Source organism: Aspergillus pseudodeflectus, assembly GCF_044049435.1.
Source record: "Aspergillus pseudodeflectus strain CBS 756.74 chromosome Unknown BJX68scaffold_7, whole genome shotgun sequence".
NCBI classification, from domain to species: domain Eukaryota; kingdom Fungi; phylum Ascomycota; class Eurotiomycetes; order Eurotiales; family Aspergillaceae; genus Aspergillus; species Aspergillus pseudodeflectus.
In genome coordinates this window covers 434,882-452,673 of record NW_027263783.1, presented here as the reverse complement: position 1 = coordinate 452,673, position 17,792 = coordinate 434,882, and the positions used below count along the sequence as shown (strand labels likewise).

Here is a 17,792-nt window from a genome sequence, read left to right as displayed (position 1 = left end):
TCGACCCTCACGCAAGGATCATTAAGACCGAAGTCGTACCCATGGGGCAATGCGCACGCGGTCGTACCTTCCCACAGGACTGGCGTAGGGTATTTAACAAATCAGGAAAGAACGCCTCATCTGCAGGTGGAGGGTTGATCGCTCTTTCCGAAGCTGTAAACCCTATGGTAATGTATTATGCCTGAAACGGCAGGAACTACTCCGTACTCACGTACCCCCAACGCTCGCCGAGCTGCACTTTTTCTTTTGACAGTCCTCTATGTACCCATCAAAGGACACGTCCACAAGTATCCAAGGTAGTACAACTTTGAGCGGGCGAGGCCTAGGTACCTTGTATTCCTCCACTCGATTTTCTAGGAGCGATCAGCAAATCATTCATCTCAAGGACAGGGCTACCGTAGACCATACCTGTAAGGCTGTAACGTACAACGTACGGAATAGGCAGATCGTAGATCACAGATGTGATATGTGGAGCCTGGGAAGGCGAGACAAAGAACGCTATCTTTGGATGTCGAGAACCCGAGTCCGCATTTCCGATTTCGAGGCAAAGCCCGTGTAGATCCATGCTTATATTGCATGTGCCTACAAAGAAAGAGCTTAGCTCGTACAGTAGGTCCCAACAAACTCTGGAGGTAAAGGATGGATATGATTTGTGTGGAGTAGCATTTGACCTGGCGGTCTGTGAATAACACTGAGGGCTCAGGGCGTGAATGGAAAAGAGACTATTTAGGTTCGAGAAATGGTCAGAATGGGGTCGAGAAGAAAAAAGAAAGGTTAGTACCACTTTTGTCTCTTGCACTTTGCAATCCAATTCAGTCCATCTCAATCTCATTTCACCTACTTCCTAGGCAAGGATACCCGACTCACCTTAATCGTGTCCTCAATCTCCCAGTGAGCTGTCCGAGCTATGTCACAGCAGAAACAAATCCTCATAGTCGGCGCCGGCCCCATTGGCCTGGTCCTCGCCTACCAGCTCTCCCGCCTCGGAGTCCGCTGTACACTCTTCGAGAAATCACATACACCGACCCCATACCCGAAGATGGACTTTACGAATTCGCGAAGCATGGAGCTGCTCCACATCCTTGGCCTCGCGGACGCATAGCGAGCACAATCTGGTGCGGTTCCTGAGACGGTATGATTTGAGTCGGTGTTTGTGACTGGGTTTAGACCTGAGGATAAGGTACTTGGGTCGTGGAGCGTGGAGAGTGTTGGTAACCAGAAAGCGGAGAGCAGGAGAGTGAATGATGGGACATTTCCCGTCCAGCCAGGACAGAGGTGTTCGCAGGTTGTGTTTGAAAAGTGGATGAGGGATGTTGTTAGGGGCCTTGGTGAGGTGGATTTTAGGGTTGGGAGTATATTGGGCACGAGGAAGATGAGGAGGAGAAGGAAGGGAACGACAAGGTAAACGCGTTCTTTCGAGATGAACATGGACAAAAGCAAGAGGTTGCTGGAGCGTACCTTGTCGGTTGTGATGGTGGTCGCAGTAGGGTTAGGGAAGCCGCCAGGATACGAATGGTTGGAGGGTCACTGTATGTTTCCAACCCATTTCCCCAGCATGTGGACCACTATGAGATTCTGACAATATCGATGACAGTCCAACCCGCTTCTATCTCGTGCACTTTCGCTCCGCCCAGCTCGCCCAATCCCCTCCCTTCGGCCGCTTCTGGCACGCCTTTCCCATCGGCAGCGGCTTCATAATCAACCAGGACGACCAGGACACATTCACAGCACATTATCTTCTCCCTCCCTCCGACCCAGGAGCATCCGAAGCTATAGACCCCCCCGACATCGTCTACAAAACCTTAGGCGGCTATGCCGGCGCTCATCAGCTCACCATCGACTCGATCCTCGTCCTCGTCCACGGCCGCTGGCAGCCCAGCTTTGGGATCACAGACAGCTACATCTCGAGTGGCGGACGTGTTCTCCTGGCAGGCGACGCAGTGCACTGGACACCACCGCCGGGCGGATACGGAATGAATAGCGGGACTGTAGATGCCTTTGATCTTGGCTGGAGGCTTGCGGCGATGGTGAAGGGGTATGGAGGCCCGCTGCTTCTGAGTGCGTATAGTCTGGAGCGCCGACGGAGTATGATCCGTGCGCTGTTGCGCTCGCACCGCCATTCCATGGAGCATGTCAAATTGGGAGAGCTTTGTGCGGAGAATATAGAGATGCTAAAGAGCAACACCGAGGAGGGGAAGGCAGTCCGTGCGGAGATAGAGAGGTTTGTCACGCTTTCGGGCCCGGATACGAAAGATTTTGGCCTAGAGCTGGATCTCAGGTACGACTTGTCGCCGTGTGTTGTTCTTGACCGGAGTGTGGCTCTGCGGTGGGATGTCAATGGGTATGCTCCAAGTACGCGGCCGGGGAGTCGGGCTCCACATGTGTTTCTCAAGAAGGGAGGTGCCAGTGTGTATGATTTGTTTGGGAAGGAGTGGACGTTGATGCAGTTTATGGATGAGGGTGGAAAGGGGGCAGTCAAAGTGGGAGCATTGTTGGAGGTGGCCGAAGAGCTGCGCTTTCCGGTAAAGCATGTTGTTCTTCGAGAGGAAGATCATGTTCGTCGGCTTTGGGAGCACAACCTGGTGCTTGTCAGACCAGATGCGCATGTTGCATGGAGAGGGAACAAAGCTCCTGACCGAGATGAGGCTGAACAGATACTGTCTGTGGCATCGGGAAGACTGGCTGTTCGCGGGTATCGAGAACCATTGGATAACGAAGACGAAAAGCAGTTTATCAAGACTGTGGTAACGTTTGGAATCGAGAGCCCAGACAGAGCAAAGGATCTCAAGCTGTAACTGTGCATGTTCTGTACTAGAGCCTATGCAATAATAATGAACAATGAAATAGGTATCTACACTAGCCAAACGGCCTCTATGCAGCGGCTAATATGTACGCGAAGCGTTACCAAACTGATCCAACATCTTAGAAACACCATTACCGGGCAAGCCCCGATATCTAACTGTCACGCCCCTTCTCTCCTCCCCAGGAAACCCGAGAACTACTTCGGCGATGGGAGCGAGAGCTCATTCCATTGCCCTCGCGGTCGTATGTGCTGCCGCCTTCGAGCTTGGTGCCGTCAGCAAACGAGATCTTACCCAGGTTTTGACGCAAATCATTGTCCTCGTTCTCAGAGTCTTCAATCGCGCCATCATCATCGGACTCGTCTGAGTCTTGCGACTGACCCAGTGCAGCTAGACGACGTCGACGTTCGGCAGGAGTCTCAGCGGTATCATCAAGGTCGGCTTGTCGAGGCGGCAATAGAAGACCAGCAGCTTCCCGGAGTTGTGAAGGAGGAACGCGTTCAGTCCCGTCATCTTCCGAGTCTCTGCGTTCACGGGAGCTTGTCTGACGAGGAGATAACGGAGACATTGACGGGCTGAGATCATTGCGGCGCTCTTCTGCTGCTGTTCCAGCAGCTATCCGAGCTAGCGAGGCAGCAACGTTGTGACCGGGAATTTCAGAATCAGACTCATCATCACTGACGCTGCTCAAGGATTCTAAATCGTCCTGAGGCCGTCTATGAGGCTCACCCGATACACCAGGCGTGGATCGACGGCGTTCTTGATGCTCCGCAAGCTGAGCCTCATCGCGAGCCACGTCTTTTACACGCTCAGGAACATCCGTCTCCTCAACGACGCTCTGCCGAGCCTTGGGTCCTAGGCCACGAAGACGTTCCGCAAACTCCTGCTTGGTCATTCGGCGGCCCTTGTGATTGACACCGCGCTTGCCGACTTCTTCGTCGTTGGCCAGAGTAAATCGGAGCCCATCATCAGCTAACCACTCATCTGCAGCGGTCTTCTTCGCGGTTTGAGAGGCTTCGCCTTCTTCCTCTTGACCAAACCACGTTCCCATACGGTTCAGTCCACGTCGGACAGGGGCATGTGCCTCTGGTTTGTCGTTTGCTGGGATGGAGTACTTCTTGATCACTTCTCCATCCTCATCTTCGACGATAATGGTGTTACCGAATTGATAAGCGTGAGCGGAACGCCCTTTGCCCTTAGGAGGGTTAGCAGCCTTTTTCTCAGCGGCTTTTTCGTCATCCTCGGCCGCCTTCTCTTCGCCTTCAGCTCGCTTCTTGCCGAGTCCGAACCATTTGTTGAACCGACTACGACCCTTCTCCACAGGGTGGTCTGTTTTTTCACCAATCGCCTGTTCAGCCTTGTCCCCTGGGGTAGGGCCCTGGGGATTGACCTTTTCTTCGGTCTGTTCTAGCTCTAGGTTCAGTTTCGATCGTTCCGCTTCCAGGTGCTGCTGCTGTTGTTCAGGTGACATATGTCCAATACTCTCTTTTTTGAGAACATTGCCCTCCTTGTCTTCGAAGATCAGGTCGGTACCTTCAAGGAAAACATTAACGGTAGTCTGAGTTTGCAATGGGGGCGACGGTGTCGATTCGGTTTCGTTGATAGCCCTCTCAGCATCTTCAGATTCCACCTCGGACGGACGCAAGGGCGCAATGGCGGATTGACTAATCGGACCGCCGGCTCCATCATCTCTTCTGCGGCGTCTGCGAGCCCTGCGACTTGACACCTTGCCGATTGGAGAACTAGTATCGTCCTCTTGCTGCCGACGCAGAAAGTTACCTGGAAGGCCGATAGGGGGCAAAGTGCCTGGAGGATACTCGGGTTCGTTGGACGAGCCCTCCGAGTCGTCCGCTTTGCGGAAAGACATTGAACCCTTGGCTAGAGATTGGACACGAGGTAGGCGGTTCATCCATGATGGGCCTTCCTCGTTGGCTTGAGTGTAGGACAAGGTGATGGATAGTGTATTGATGCGCTTCCCTAGGGTAAACACGGCAATAGACGAGCCATGAACAAGAATCGAGGAAATAACAAGGAAAGTTGTAAGCGGCCAGATAATCTGCACAATATAATAGTTGTGAGTATGAGGTTTAGGGAAATCTGCCTCAACCACTGGCTGTGTCGTTCCGGTTTCCAACTCGGCTCGAGCCAAAATACAGGCGAAGATGGCACCGACCCCGATGGGACCAAAGTGACCGGCAAAGAGTGCTTCACGCCAAGTTTTGACATCGGGTATAATAGGCTTTAGTAACAGCATAATCGGTATCCGACGGAAGAATATCACCAAGATGGCAATAACCACGAGTCTCCAGGCGGACAAGCCAATATCAGCATTGTTGAAGTCTTCCCAGGGAACAATGGCACCGAGATACACAAAGTATGCCAAGTTGAGCAGAAGATCGATGACATTGGAAACGTGGGATTCTTCCGTCTTCTCAGTAAACCAACCGTCGTTACTGAAGCCGACACCAGCGGCAAAACCTATCAAAAGATCATCCATACCGAGAAGACTGCCAGAGCCTGCGCAAAATAGGGCGAGCACGAAGTAGAAGACGAGAAAACTCTCGCGATCAATCAATTGCTTGCGCTCGGCGAATCTGATCGCATGACGAGCGACGTAACCAATTGTGAATCCGAATATGGCGCCGAAAATACACTCGTACAGAATGGTGATACAGAACCAGTGGAGTGCTACTTCGTTTGTGTCCGGACGATAGTGCAAAATATAGTATGATAGGTAAATGAAAGGGAACGCCATGCCATCGTTGCAGCCCGACTCTGCGGACAAAAGGTCCCGCAGATGCCTGGGGACACGCTTGGCAAACTTTCCTTTACCAACGACTGAGGACGCAAGAACGGGGTCGGTAGCGGTCACGCATGCGGAGCAAACGAGAGCTTCCAGCCAGGTGAGAGGCTCAATCATCCACCAGATGAACAGACTGGTGATAAGCCAGCCCCAGGTCATGACGGGTAGAAGCAGGAGAGTAACGGACTTCCAATGACGTTCCATGTAAGCCTTGGGCAACTCGACACCGACGGCAAAACATTGGACGACCAAGACAATACGAGAGCACTCGAGAGTGATCTTGTCCACATTTCCCCACGATAGTGGGTTGAAGAGATTCGCCGCATGAGGGCCGAAGATGATTCCGCAGATGGTAGCGACCGAGGCCTCGCCAATGTAGAGCTTCTCCTTCACAAAGAGAGAGCACAACATGAACAAGCCCGTGAAACCTCCCAGGATCATGTAGGCCAGGTGGGGCTTATCGATATCTAGATGATCCCAGGCCATGATGGCGGCTGCGAATTGGGACCCCCTTTAGAGATACGTATTCGGTTATCCTCTATTCCTTGACTTATCGCTCAATTCCCGAGGTTGTTTATCAATAAGTTGAGGTCGGATACCAGCCGGAGCATCACAATCAAACAAATCGCCACGAGACTAAGGAAGTACGGAGGTAGGCATGCCTGGAATGCGAAGAAGCGGCTAAAAGGGGATCGCTAGGTAAAAGATTCCTTGAGCGATCGAGAGTCAGCAAGATCGAATTCATCAGGACAGAGGAAAAGAGGGGCCTCGAGCGACCGGCGAGGGAGGGATGATGGCGCTGAGAAACGTACCTGATTCAGCCCGGAAAACTAGTCCAGCGAGACGAGGCACGAAACTGGAGAAGGACAAGAGGACAAGAGAAGTCAAGACCGCTCAAGAGGAGGTCAAGGAAGGTCAAGAGGAGGACAAGAAAGAGAAGAGTCTCGGCAGCAGGGGATTGGAGAAGGAGGGCCGAAAAATTACGAAATGAAGACCAAGACACCGATCGAGCGCGAGACCCAGCCAAAGAGGAGCATGGCGTCTTGGGACAAGACCGCCACTGACGAATGAGCGAGCAGAAAGAGGCGTCTTTGCTTATTTTTCTGGGGCGTGGGATGGAGAGGAGAGGAGAGGAAACGCAGGCCCAAGACCGGAGACGGCTCGTGTCTTCCATGGTCGGTCGCGGAAGGGAGTCAGGCTTGGCATCGCTGCTCTCTGTTCCTCTCGCTCGGCTCTCGTCGGAAAGGGAGAGGGAATTGAACAAGAGAGAATCACACAATCTGCTAACGGGCATCTTCTAGTTCTACACTCAACTGTACCCGCTTGACCTCTGCAAAATGCTCAGGATACCCGGCTAAAGCAGCAGCAAAGGGTCATCGGACGGTGACGTATCTCCTGCACAGGCGCACTGGCTGATTAGGATCCGGGGCCATTCTGCAGTTTGCCTCGTGCAAACTCCGACTCTTGACAGCCGAAAACCACATGGCCGTACATCCCAGAACCCGCTTTACCGGTGAATTCCCATCCTACCACCCCAGGCTGATTTATCCCTTACATCGCTGTTGAGAATGCGAGCAGCCTCCAGTTTATGCATTCATAATCCAGGATCGGATGCCCAGCCTTGCAAGGCTGCCAAGAGGTGACTAGTCAATCATTGGCTCGAGTACGAGCACGGGTCCGCCACACTGTGGATCAAGGCCAGCCGCTAAACCTGTTTCAAAGGCTTGGGAATCCATCGCCTTTTCGGGAAATTCGCTGATTCCCCGAGGATGATCACAACGCTCCGACACCCTTCCAGGCTGACACTTCGAAAGCATCTGATTTATCTAGAGACTCGATGTGGAGTTACAGCAAGAAGGTTCAGGCAATCAAAGCAAGGCAAACGTGTCTCGCAAAAACGAGGGTAGATGCTTGACGAGATATCTTGTGGGCTAAAGGAACAAGACGGAAAGGCAACTGCAGCGCGCATTTGACGAACAGACTCAAAGACAGGAAAAAGCAATATCGAATACAACAAATCCCTCATCGCAGGGTTGGAGCCCAGACCACACGGAACACCCTCCACCCCGCTCAGTCCCCTAGAGGCATCCCTTCCACTTGTTCGCTCAGTGACCGCCAGTTGTCAGCCTGCAGCTCCGAGTACTTGACTCGCTCCTGACTCCAGTCCTGATGCAGCCGGCTGATGTGATACTGGCTCTGTTGGAAATACACGAGCTCATCACGGATACACTCCTTGATGAAAACCCCTCGTGCATGTTGTTGCACGATCGATTCCTTGTCCTACAGAAACAGTTAGTGTAACCTTCTCGAACCTCGGGCGCATATATGTACCTTGAAAATTGACTCTTCAACCTTTTCGATCTCCCCAGGCTTGACATTGCCTTGAGGTCGTGCTCGGAGATCCTGGAGCTTGCGCTCGTTGGTCTCGATCCGTCGCTCTAATTGCGGAATGTTGTTGCGAGCATACCGATCTCGTCGATCGAACATCTCTCGCACGCTTACAAGGTTGTCGCGCTGGCGCTTCAGATCCTCCAACATGCCGTCTTCCCACGCCCGCGCCTCATCCTCTAGCAAACTTTGACTCGAGGATAAATGTCTCGCTGTGGCCTTGATGCCTTCATTCAATAGAGGCACATCATTGGTGTCTACCGCGTATGTGTCCTTAGTCATCTCCGTGAGGGATTGCAAGGCAAGGGAGAAACGCAGATGATCTGCAGCCAGCCCCTCGTTGCGCTTAGCCAGCCGTTCCAAGAGCGTACAGAGGTTGATATAGACTTCAGCAGACTTTTTGACACCACTCCTAACCGTATCAAAGGTATCCGTAAGGGTAGCAGGTAATGAATCTTCGAGATCCGGAGGCAGGACACGACCAGCAAACTCGTCTTGTACGGATATTGTTGCTTGTTTGCGCCAGACAGAAAGTTCCTTGGGAATCGTCAGCCCTACCTACGCATGATTGCGGATTCAGATCATACCGTCGGTACAGTCAAAAACATGACCACGAGCTGTTCCTGGCTGAGCACAGGATGTTGAACAAGGGAATTGGTAAATCGGACGAGGCCGCGTCGGCGCTTTTCAAGGAAAGATGTTGAATCCGCTGCGAGGTGAGTGCCATTGACTTCAAACAGTGAGTAATCTTGAGAGGAGAGCCCGTAAACAAGCTTCGTTAGACTTACCTGAAATTCTTTTCGGCGGTAGGAGAGGCAACTGGCGGAAGGGGTATCGTTTATGAAGACAATCAAGAAGCCAAACAAAATCACTGTAGCGTCGAACAACCGTACTTCCTCTACGGGCCGATTTGACCTCGTAATTGCGATGCTGGAACATGAACATTCCCTCCTTCTCCTGCAGCAGCGTCACCGTAACTACTTCCTTGACGTGGGGGCTAGTGACCCGGTCGAGACCAAGGGAACGACGGCCTGGGTTTGCGTCGCTCTGGTCACTACCCGATCGGCCAAAGTCTCCAAGCCCAGCTCGGACTGGACCTCCGACGCCTGCACCATCGGGGTTTTGCGCAAAGTTGTCTCCCCACCCGAACCCGGAGCTGTTCGAGTTATGAGTCTCCGGTCGATCATTTGTGCCACCAACCGCGGCAGGATGTCCAACTGAGTTGCTCCCATCACTAGCCTTGCTGCTGCCCCAGGCATTGGTCGCCGACCGAGTGGTTCCAAAGCCGTTTAACGTGCCCTGATCGTGTTCGTTCTGCGCGTGCGCATGACCGCGATGTAGCTGGGGGCTGCTCCACGGGTCGGCTTCCAGACCACCGATCGAGCCTCTGCCTGATCGGCGCGATTGCACGGAGCCGGGTTCTTGGACGGGAGCGGACGGAGGTGTGGCAGGGCGTTCATCGGAAGGGGTAGACATGGCGGGCTCTTGTTTCGCACGCAGTGCGTCCAAATATGAGCTTCCGGGTATTGGTAGCTCTGCGCATTGTTAGCTTCGAACCTCGGGGTGACCAGATGAAAGTGTTTCGTACTCTTACGCCGATCGTCAACTGTGTCGAATGTAAGATCTTCGCCCTCCTGTGCGAGACCGATGAGAGCTAGGAGAACGCTGAACTCGCCACGACCTAGCCCGTTCGATCGCCCCGTATCGCCAGAGAGAACAAGATTAAGAATTTTGGCCTGATCCGTGGCCGTGAGTTCGCTGCCAGAGAGTAGTTCCCGGACGGACGTCAAGCCAATGCCAGTGCCCGCTCGTTCCCCCACACTCAGGACAAGGTCGTAGGCATCGATATAGCTCTCAGGGACATCCGAGTCCGGTAGCAAGGTCTTGACCAGTTGTTGTTTGGATGTTCGCTTGCCAGTGTTGCTACTCCACGGGGAGCTTAGACCGTCGTCATCGGCGAAGAGAGAAGAAGAGCCGAAGCCGGCACCGCCCCCACCGAAGGAAGGTTCGTCAGCGAAGAGGGAGGACTTGGATCTCCGAGCTGAATCAGCTACTGAGGAGTCGTCTGGCGACGTGCCAAACAGGGACATAGAGGAGGAGCGATGCGTTGCACGGAGGGGGAGGATGCGAAGAGGCGGAGCTCGATCCGAGAGATAAGGCACCTGGCAGCAGCAAAGATGCGACAACCGATTTGCCTAGTAGCCGAGGAAAGCGACAGTTCGACACTGAATTGAGCGCCTCGCGACTAAGAATACTAAAAGTAAAGAATCGAAGAGCCCTGGGAAAAAGGACCTGCTTTCCCTGCGATGGTACGGGCGAGAGTGACGCGAGAGCTGGAGATGATGTCGCTGATCGAGTTGCTGTGGCTCTCTGTGGCTCACCGCAGCGGCGCTAGTCACGCCAGGGCCTTGGCTCATCCCTACACCATAACAAGCTGTACCATGGGTAAATAATGCAAGTGGCTCGGTATAACTGTTTCTATATACATACATTCTATATACATGCAGACATCACGCTATATCACTTGCGCTCTCTGATAGCGGCTCGCTGCTTTCTCGAGCCCGTTGTTCCCCCGCCACGGGCACTGTAAAATAGCCGTTTTGAACCAGCAAGTCCTGCCACTCCTTCTGGCCCGTAGCTAAAATCCGAGGGACGTTTATAGTTGGTGAAAACCACGTTTCTTTCCGAGTCTCTGACTTGCTTCCGCCTTCAAGTGCAGCCCGACTGGCTCGGGTTGTTCGAACTCGCTTGGTGCCCCTCCCGTTGCCAGAAAGAAGGCGGCTGAGTTCCAAACGGTACTGCTGTAACCGGAGGTCGAAAGCTACTATTGCTCGAACGTACGGAGTGATGTCTTCGGCAAAATGCCGCAGGCTATGGTCAAACAATAACTCTGCATGTGCATTGGACGGGGGAGTTGTGCAAGCGGGCTTCATGACTGGTAATAGCGCCTCACAAAGCTCGATTCCTGATGGATGTACTGATTTGGGCTTCGGGGTAGCTACCAATACCTTCGCTGCCAACGTTGACTCCGGGTCGGAAATTCGGGATTTTTGAGAATAATTGTTGAGGATAGCCCCAAAGGTGCTTCCGATTTCGGGAGTCAACGCGCTATAATCGGGGAGACACTCTGCGCTTAATACCTGATAGCCTTCGACGTAGCTCAGCTTCTGCCTTTCTGGCATGGGAGGGATAGAAGTGTCAACGGAATCCTGCAAAAGTTAGCTTTTTTTTTTTTTTTTTTTTTCTTTGAATGAAAACACATAACAAAGCTTACTTTTCGAGCATCCAAAGAACACGAGGTACCCAAGAGATCAAGATCGCTTCTAAAGTCCATATGCTCAGACTGGTGGCGCAGACTATCAAGAAGCTCGAGCCTTGACGCCCCTGGGTTTGGCGATGCCCAGAACTGATGTCGTGAATCCTCTGTAGTATCGGCATTTTGCAGGCTGAGATCCCACCAATTTAGAGTTTCCTCTTGAAGCTCAGATGTTGCTGATGAGCCACCGCTAATCAGCATATCGCGACTAAACCAGCCCATATACTCGCGGTAAGTATCTTTGCTAAGCACCCGAAGCTTGTCACCACTTTCATCAAGGTCTGCGCCTTGGGGCCATCGGTCAATTAGCCAGTCAAGGCCAGACTTTTCGCTTCCGACAGCTATTTGGCACCAGTAGTTTAGCTCGACGATGGATTTCCGTAGATCGCTATCCGTGCTTCGATAGAGCTTTTCGATCGGTTCACGCCTGAGTAAGTGGCCTTCGCTTGCCGCCACTAGAAGAAGGTAGTCAACAGCCAGGTCCTGCGGAGGAGTCCTATAGCGTAAAATAGCATGGAAAGATATGTCATTAAAAGGGATGAGGCTCTCATCGTTGCAGGTCATGATGATTGGGCGTTTAGATTGATTAATGAGGGTCAAGACCCCGGTCCAGAACTGCTTGTCTTCTTCAAAGAGGATGTCCACCTCTTCCAGGAGGATCAATGACTGTTTCTGACTTCGAGCCTGGTTTGTGTCTGTTTCCTTCACGGAAGCTTTCGCCCTGCCCTTACCAAGTTTCTCGTAGGGACCGATACTGGTAGGTTTGAAGTAGCCCATAAGCTTGTCTTGTTTAGCGTCCTCACTTGGTTGAAAGTCCGTGGAGGAGACCTGGTTGCTAGCAGAATCCCTGTTGGCATGCACATTATGGACAAGGTGATTTTGAGTCATGTCTCCAAGCCTGTCCAGGATGTCCTTAGCACTGCGGCGGCTACCTGAGTTGATTTCGAACACTTCAAACCCCATCTCTTTCGCCACAGCGTAAATCGACGCTGTTTTACCGCAGCCCGAAGGGCCGCTCACAAGAATTGTGTTGGCCATGCGGGTTCGTTCAGTGCCGGGTCGTACGTTGATTGTCAAGTCGCCTGTGCGAATAACCGTTTTCTTGGTCGAGATGGTCACATCCCCGGCTAATTCATCATCAGAGCCTGAGATTTCACCCATTTCCGAGGCTTCGTCATCACTGTCAACAACAAAGCCGTCCAGCTTGTCTGCTTTCTTGCGCCTTTTGCGCTTCTTCTCCTCTTTTCTCTTCGATTTCTCATTATCCTTCGCTGAGCTCCCGGTTTCAACACTCGAAACAATGAGATGATTCAGCCAGTCTCGTAACATAAGCGCCTCTTTTGTCGCACAGAGAACCTGCTGCGCAGAGCCGGGCGCATATTTATGAGCCCAGAGCTTCGATTCGTAGCCTCCAAGATCGAAAGCAGTTACGGAAGTAGCAAGTGAAGAATATAGTTTCAAAATCGCCGGATGGGAGGCTTCTTTGCGAGATCCACCACTGACATGTTCCGTGGGTGTTTTGGTTAATTGTTTTGCAACCATAACCTGTAAAGCTCGACCACTAGCAAGCTGCCTTTCTGGCACTCTAAGCACCGCAGCGCTATCATCTGGGCAGTCGGTGGCAGAGGAGATGACCCATTCTTCATCACTGATTCGAACAGCAGGTGTTTTTGATTTCCGGCAGTCTGAACTTTGATCATGGTTGTCGTGACAAGGTTTGAAAGTTGGTTGAGAACCTCGCACATGGGAAAGTCCAAGCGGAGGCCACAATGGGTGCATGGGATCCGGAACTTTAGCAAATGCATGTTTGAAAGACATCAATGGCTTTGATGCCAAATGTACATATGCTGGCTTAATCTTTGACTGTTCATCCACTGTAGGTATAGGTGCTCGCACTGGCGTCTGGGGTTGCGAAATCGGAACATCTGGTTTTTGGGCGGCCTTTTTCAGGAAGAACGGGTGTGTAGCTTTCGATGATGGACTGGAGACCACCTTTGGCGCCACAGCAGGGGTAGTCAAGACCGTGCGAGCAAAGTACTTTTCCCTGCCAGCAAGAATGTCCTCGATATGCTTCCCTAGGCTCCCAAACGACCCTGGTTGACTGCGATATTTGATAACCACAATCTTGGATTGAGGATCCTCAATATTGTGTGCCGCAGGTTTTCCGCGTTTGCCTTTCGTTTTGGGCTTCTCACCGAGTTTGTTTGCGACAGGGGAGCTCAAGAGCTTTCCGTTGGCATTCAATTTGACCACTTTGCGCTTCTTTTCGGCATCAACACTGGGGTCATTTTTCGTAGCGCCTGGAACTTCGGCTATTGCTTGCTGAGGCTGCTCTTTTCCAGGCACCGGTAATATATCTTCATGATCCCTAGATTCGCTTCGTTCTGGGGTCTTCGTGCTTGTTCCGGCGCTCTGAACTTCAATCTTAAGGTTATCATGACGCGGCTCATCACTCTCGGAGAAATGCCCGCTTTCCAACAATTCAGGGGTATCTTTAACTGTCTTCCGTCTCTTTCTTCGATCTAGATTTGGATCATGGTCGAGGGTCGCAACAGAAGGCGTCGGCTGCGAGCCCTTGGACAGATGCGAACCACTGGGATTAAGGAGGGTGTCATTGGCGGGCACAGGGGAGAACGAAGGCGTCGATACTCCAAATTCTGTTAGGCGTGAGTATATTTGAGAATACTAGGAGAATAAAAGTGACCTTTTCTGAAAAACGGATGTATAGCGCGCTGTTCTCCTTGTCCCATGGCCATTGGTTAGCTGCAAAGCAAATAGCAAACACTCATTGCCTGGGGGTGATTGCAGAATAGGTGTGAGAATATCGCATCAAAGAATTGCAATTTTGAAGTGTAAAGTAATTAGTTATGTTGAAGTTGGCGTACGCAAGATGAGCTCTGGAATCGAGTCTCTGGTTCTCGACAATAATTAATTGAGACACGAAAGGACGCGACTCGCGCGTATTGCCGCCTCTCCTCCGCTGCCAAGGCGGCGAACGTCACTTACCGTAAGTATTTGTACTAATCCTAAAGGGGTATAGCGGCGATAGACGGAAAATTGTAGGTCCGGAAATTTTTCGAGATGCGGACCAGAGTCAATTTCTTGAGGAAATCGCGACAGCCTCGCTGAGCAGCAACAATCACTTCATTTCACTCGGCTTGCCATGGATTTGCAGCCACCTTCTGTGCTGGCTCAATTGCCGCGCCCGCTACACGCCTCGACGGGCAAAACTCACATCAGCGAGGTATACAGCTTGGCTGATTCGAGAAGGCGCAAGAGATATGAAGTTGCTATCGCTGTCGACGGTGAAGCTGTGAACTTGTACAACGTAAGCAAAGCCACTCAACCTTCCAAGACAAGGCTAATGTGCGACCTTTTAGATCCAAAATCCGAAGCTAGTAACCTCCTACGCCGTTCCCCCGCAGTCGTCCTTCTCATGCCCTCCATGCTCGTTGCGCCGCAAGCTTCTAAACGGATCTGGTGTTAAGAGGCAGACCTATGCTGCGTTCAAAAAGGAAATCAAGGCTTTTGTCGAGGAAAGTGCCGGCGCCGGGGCAAGCGCACCCGTCATCTCGTCCTCAACTTTTGCTGTCAAGGATTCTAGCAGTCCGATCGCTTTCATTGGCATCGTACCCACTTCAAGCACAGAAGATGAGGACAAAGAACCTTTCGACATTTTAGCCGTACACCGTGACGGCCATGCGCGACGATTGTCCCCCGATCTTGAGACCCAGCAGTGGAGCATCTCGCACAGCGAACTCGCCAAGGGCAGCTCGCCTCCCGCAATTCATGGATGCTTCCTGTTGGAATTCGACGACGCCAGGAAGTCACTGTTGAAACGACGGCCCGATCTCCTTTCTCTTGCTCTCGGAGACTCAGCAATCTCAGGAAATGAGGACCCGTCAATTCTGTTGCTCGTCTCGCATTCTGACGCGGAAAAGATTAGCTTAAGTGAAGTGAATGTTCAGATATTCTGCGTCCCCGCCTCCTCCCCGAGCCGCTCTACCGATGAGAGCCAGAAGATGCGGCATCTTTCGACAGTCACTCTTCCCAATATTTTCGAGGAGAAAATTGAGCCCAGTCGTCTGAATTGGCAGTTCCATTCTGCTTCAGCGGGATTGAACCTCTCCTTTGACAAGGGCTTTATTAACTTCGACCTTTCGCAATATACGCCCGCAGCGACTTCGAAGTTTACTCTTGATGACGAGGATTTCTCTTCTCTTATGCGCATCTCGCCGCACTCCGTAATCGGTGCCGGCAAATCGATGATCGCCTTATACGATACCCAATATAAGTCAATTCAGCGCAGCATTGTGAGCGATAGCATCCCCTCTGCCGCGACTGACAAGTCACGCATCACTTTCATCAACTATTTTGCGAAGCTTGATCTTGTAGTTGCGACACAGGGCAATTCTTTGCTGGCCTTTGATCTGGGCTCGCAGACCACATCAGGAATTCCAGGAAAACGCTCTAGAGACGGTCTACTAATCGACGCGATTGGCCGTGGTATTGGATGTGAATCCCAGTGGGACAAGGTGTCGAAGAAGCAGCGTACTGACAGCGCCGCCGCTTTGGACCTTACTTCGCCTGAGGAGACGGACAAGTGGAACGAGTTTGCACACAATTTGCGTGAATGCCTCAGCCGCAAGGACGCCAGCGCCTTTGACGGTGCTGTCGAGGCTTATTTTGGAGTCGGAGATAATCACGTCCTCCCATCACCAGGACAATACGTCAACACTGAAAAGATACTCTTTCTGTTATCACTAATCTTCTCCGTGGAAGGCGAGGTCACGACCAAGGACAACATCTCTGCCTCACCATCGATCAAGATGTCAGTTAGCTTGTGGCCGACTCGCACATGCAGATGGCTCATTCGCTTGGGATATTTTTACCCCGGTCACGTCGAATCTGCCCTTCGCCGCTCCTACAAACCTCGAATCCTCCCTTCGCTTCCGATCGGTACTTTTGTCCAGGCAATCAGGGACTCGGACCCTTCCTTAGATCGATTGGTAATGGTCCTCAAAGGCCCTGCTGCCTTCAATCCGGACGAACTTGCTCAAGCCCTCAAGCTGTTCCTCGCCACGGCCCGCTCTTGTATTATTCCCACGGACAATGAGCAAGAAGCACCGAAAGCATTGACAGATGGCAAGGATGAAACCACACCTAGCAAAGCCGTTGCCCTCTCGACCAAGGACGAACTTGCAGTTTCCCGCCCCGAATCTCCATCCTCTCTTCCCACCACCTTCACCGGCCTGAACCTCACCCTTCTCAAACTCCAGACTCACCCGCACCAAACAATAACGACTGCTCTCCGCGACACCCTCACAAGAGCAGACCTAATCTCCACAATCCACCACCTTCGTCTCTCTCTCGCAACAGGCGGCCACACAACCCGCTTCACAGAAACCCCTCCAACCCCGATCACACCACACCTAATTTCGCCTTCTCTCCCGCTTAGCACAATCACCAACCTTCTCAACTCAGCCATCGACGCAATCGGTCCCACCGGCTGGGTATCTGTCTCCCCTACCACAGACCTAAGCGTCGACCCCGAGGCAACAGGCCTGCGCGACCTAGCTCTCATCGCCGAAATGAAGTCCGAAGTCTCCGCCGCCCTCGCCGGAGTCGAGGAAGCCACGATGCTCACGGGGATCCTAAGAGAATACCTCCGCTACTCCACGAGCGTCGAATCCCGACCCAAACACCTCACCACCGGCGCCGACGAAACCGCACCATCCTCCACATCCATCCGCCAAGAGAAGCTCAACGGCGCAGACCTTCTCATCTACGGCGCGCAGGACGAAGATGGTGAGGGCGACGCGAGTGGCAAGTTGCTTCCGCTTTCCCTCAAGGCTGTCAGGGGCGTGAGCAGGACGAAGGTGCTCAAGGGCTCAGGAAAGGTTGTGGAGCGCAGTAAGCGTGAGATGGGCTATCTGAGGCGCAAGGCCGCTGGCAAGTATACCTTTGAGCGGCTTGTCGTCTAGATTCTCCGGCATTGTTGTATATTTCGCTATATACCTAAAAGTAGAATGAATGAGCAGACGTTTTACGTTACTTCCGTCCACTAGTTGGCCCTTGCTACAAATAGAGATGAGGAAGAAATGATGGAAAGCACTGCCATTGACTCTGATCCGACTCAATATGTACAAGTTCAAAAGTCCAGTATATAAAAGTCTATGCATAAGGATATATAATGTATCAATGGCCGTCTCCGTCGGCTTTGGTTCCATCCGATTTCCGTCTCGGAGTCCTTACCCTGTCTCAGTCGCATTGCATCGAGAGCAGATCCTCCATGCCTGGTAAGCATAATAACCTAGGTCAAGGCCAAGTAGATGTTGTGCCCAGGTTTTTGATCACGTCGCCCAACTCCCACAAAGAATTGCCGGTAGGATATCTCAGACCAGAATAAATCACACACAAATTTTAGAGGTACATGCGGCATCAGGATCAGCTTTAACGGAGGCGTAAACATAAGCGTAAGCAT

General features: G+C 52.2%; 5 protein-coding genes across 5 annotated transcripts; 2 read left to right on the top strand and 3 right to left on the bottom strand.

The window, feature by feature from the left end:
- Positions 1 to 1,512: 1,512 nt before the first annotated feature.
- Positions 1,513 to 2,795, top strand: BJX68DRAFT_263400 (FAD binding domain-containing protein; the record flags this gene model as incomplete). The annotated part of the gene is made up of 2 exons (XM_071044686.1): positions 1,513 to 1,529; positions 1,595 to 2,795. 2 exons carry the CDS (start codon positions 1,513 to 1,515, stop codon positions 2,793 to 2,795), a joined length of 1,218 nt encoding a protein of 405 aa, XP_070902731.1.
- BJX68DRAFT_192579 (Na+/H+ antiporter Nha1) lies at positions 2,750 to 6,334 on the bottom strand. The gene has a single exon (XM_071037420.1). The coding sequence runs from the start codon at positions 6,088 to 6,090 to the stop codon at positions 2,956 to 2,958; it is 3,135 nt and encodes a 1,044-aa protein (XP_070902730.1). The 5' UTR covers positions 6,091 to 6,334; the 3' UTR covers positions 2,750 to 2,955.
- Positions 6,294 to 6,878, bottom strand: BJX68DRAFT_229603 (uncharacterized protein). The gene has a single exon (XM_071039064.1). The coding sequence runs from the start codon at positions 6,776 to 6,778 to the stop codon at positions 6,422 to 6,424; it is 357 nt and encodes a 118-aa protein (XP_070902729.1). The 5' UTR covers positions 6,779 to 6,878; the 3' UTR covers positions 6,294 to 6,421.
- A 796-nt stretch (positions 6,879 to 7,674) lies between these two features.
- mvp1 (sorting nexin Mvp1) lies at positions 7,675 to 14,064 on the bottom strand (the record flags this gene model as incomplete). The annotated part of the gene is made up of 8 exons (XM_071042686.1): positions 7,675 to 7,884; positions 7,936 to 8,529; positions 8,580 to 8,722; positions 8,781 to 9,527; positions 9,581 to 10,132; positions 10,517 to 11,201; positions 11,267 to 13,965; positions 14,013 to 14,064. The coding sequence occupies 8 exons, from the start codon at positions 14,062 to 14,064 to the stop codon at positions 7,675 to 7,677; spliced, it is 5,682 nt and encodes a 1,893-aa protein (XP_070902728.1).
- A 348-nt stretch (positions 14,065 to 14,412) lies between these two features.
- BJX68DRAFT_192512 (uncharacterized protein) lies at positions 14,413 to 17,397 on the top strand. The gene is made up of 2 exons (XM_071037418.1): positions 14,413 to 14,636; positions 14,689 to 17,397. The coding sequence occupies exons 1-2, from the start codon at positions 14,472 to 14,474 to the stop codon at positions 17,290 to 17,292; spliced, it is 2,769 nt and encodes a 922-aa protein (XP_070902727.1). The 5' UTR covers positions 14,413 to 14,471; the 3' UTR covers positions 17,293 to 17,397.
- Positions 17,398 to 17,792: the final 395 nt, after the last annotated feature.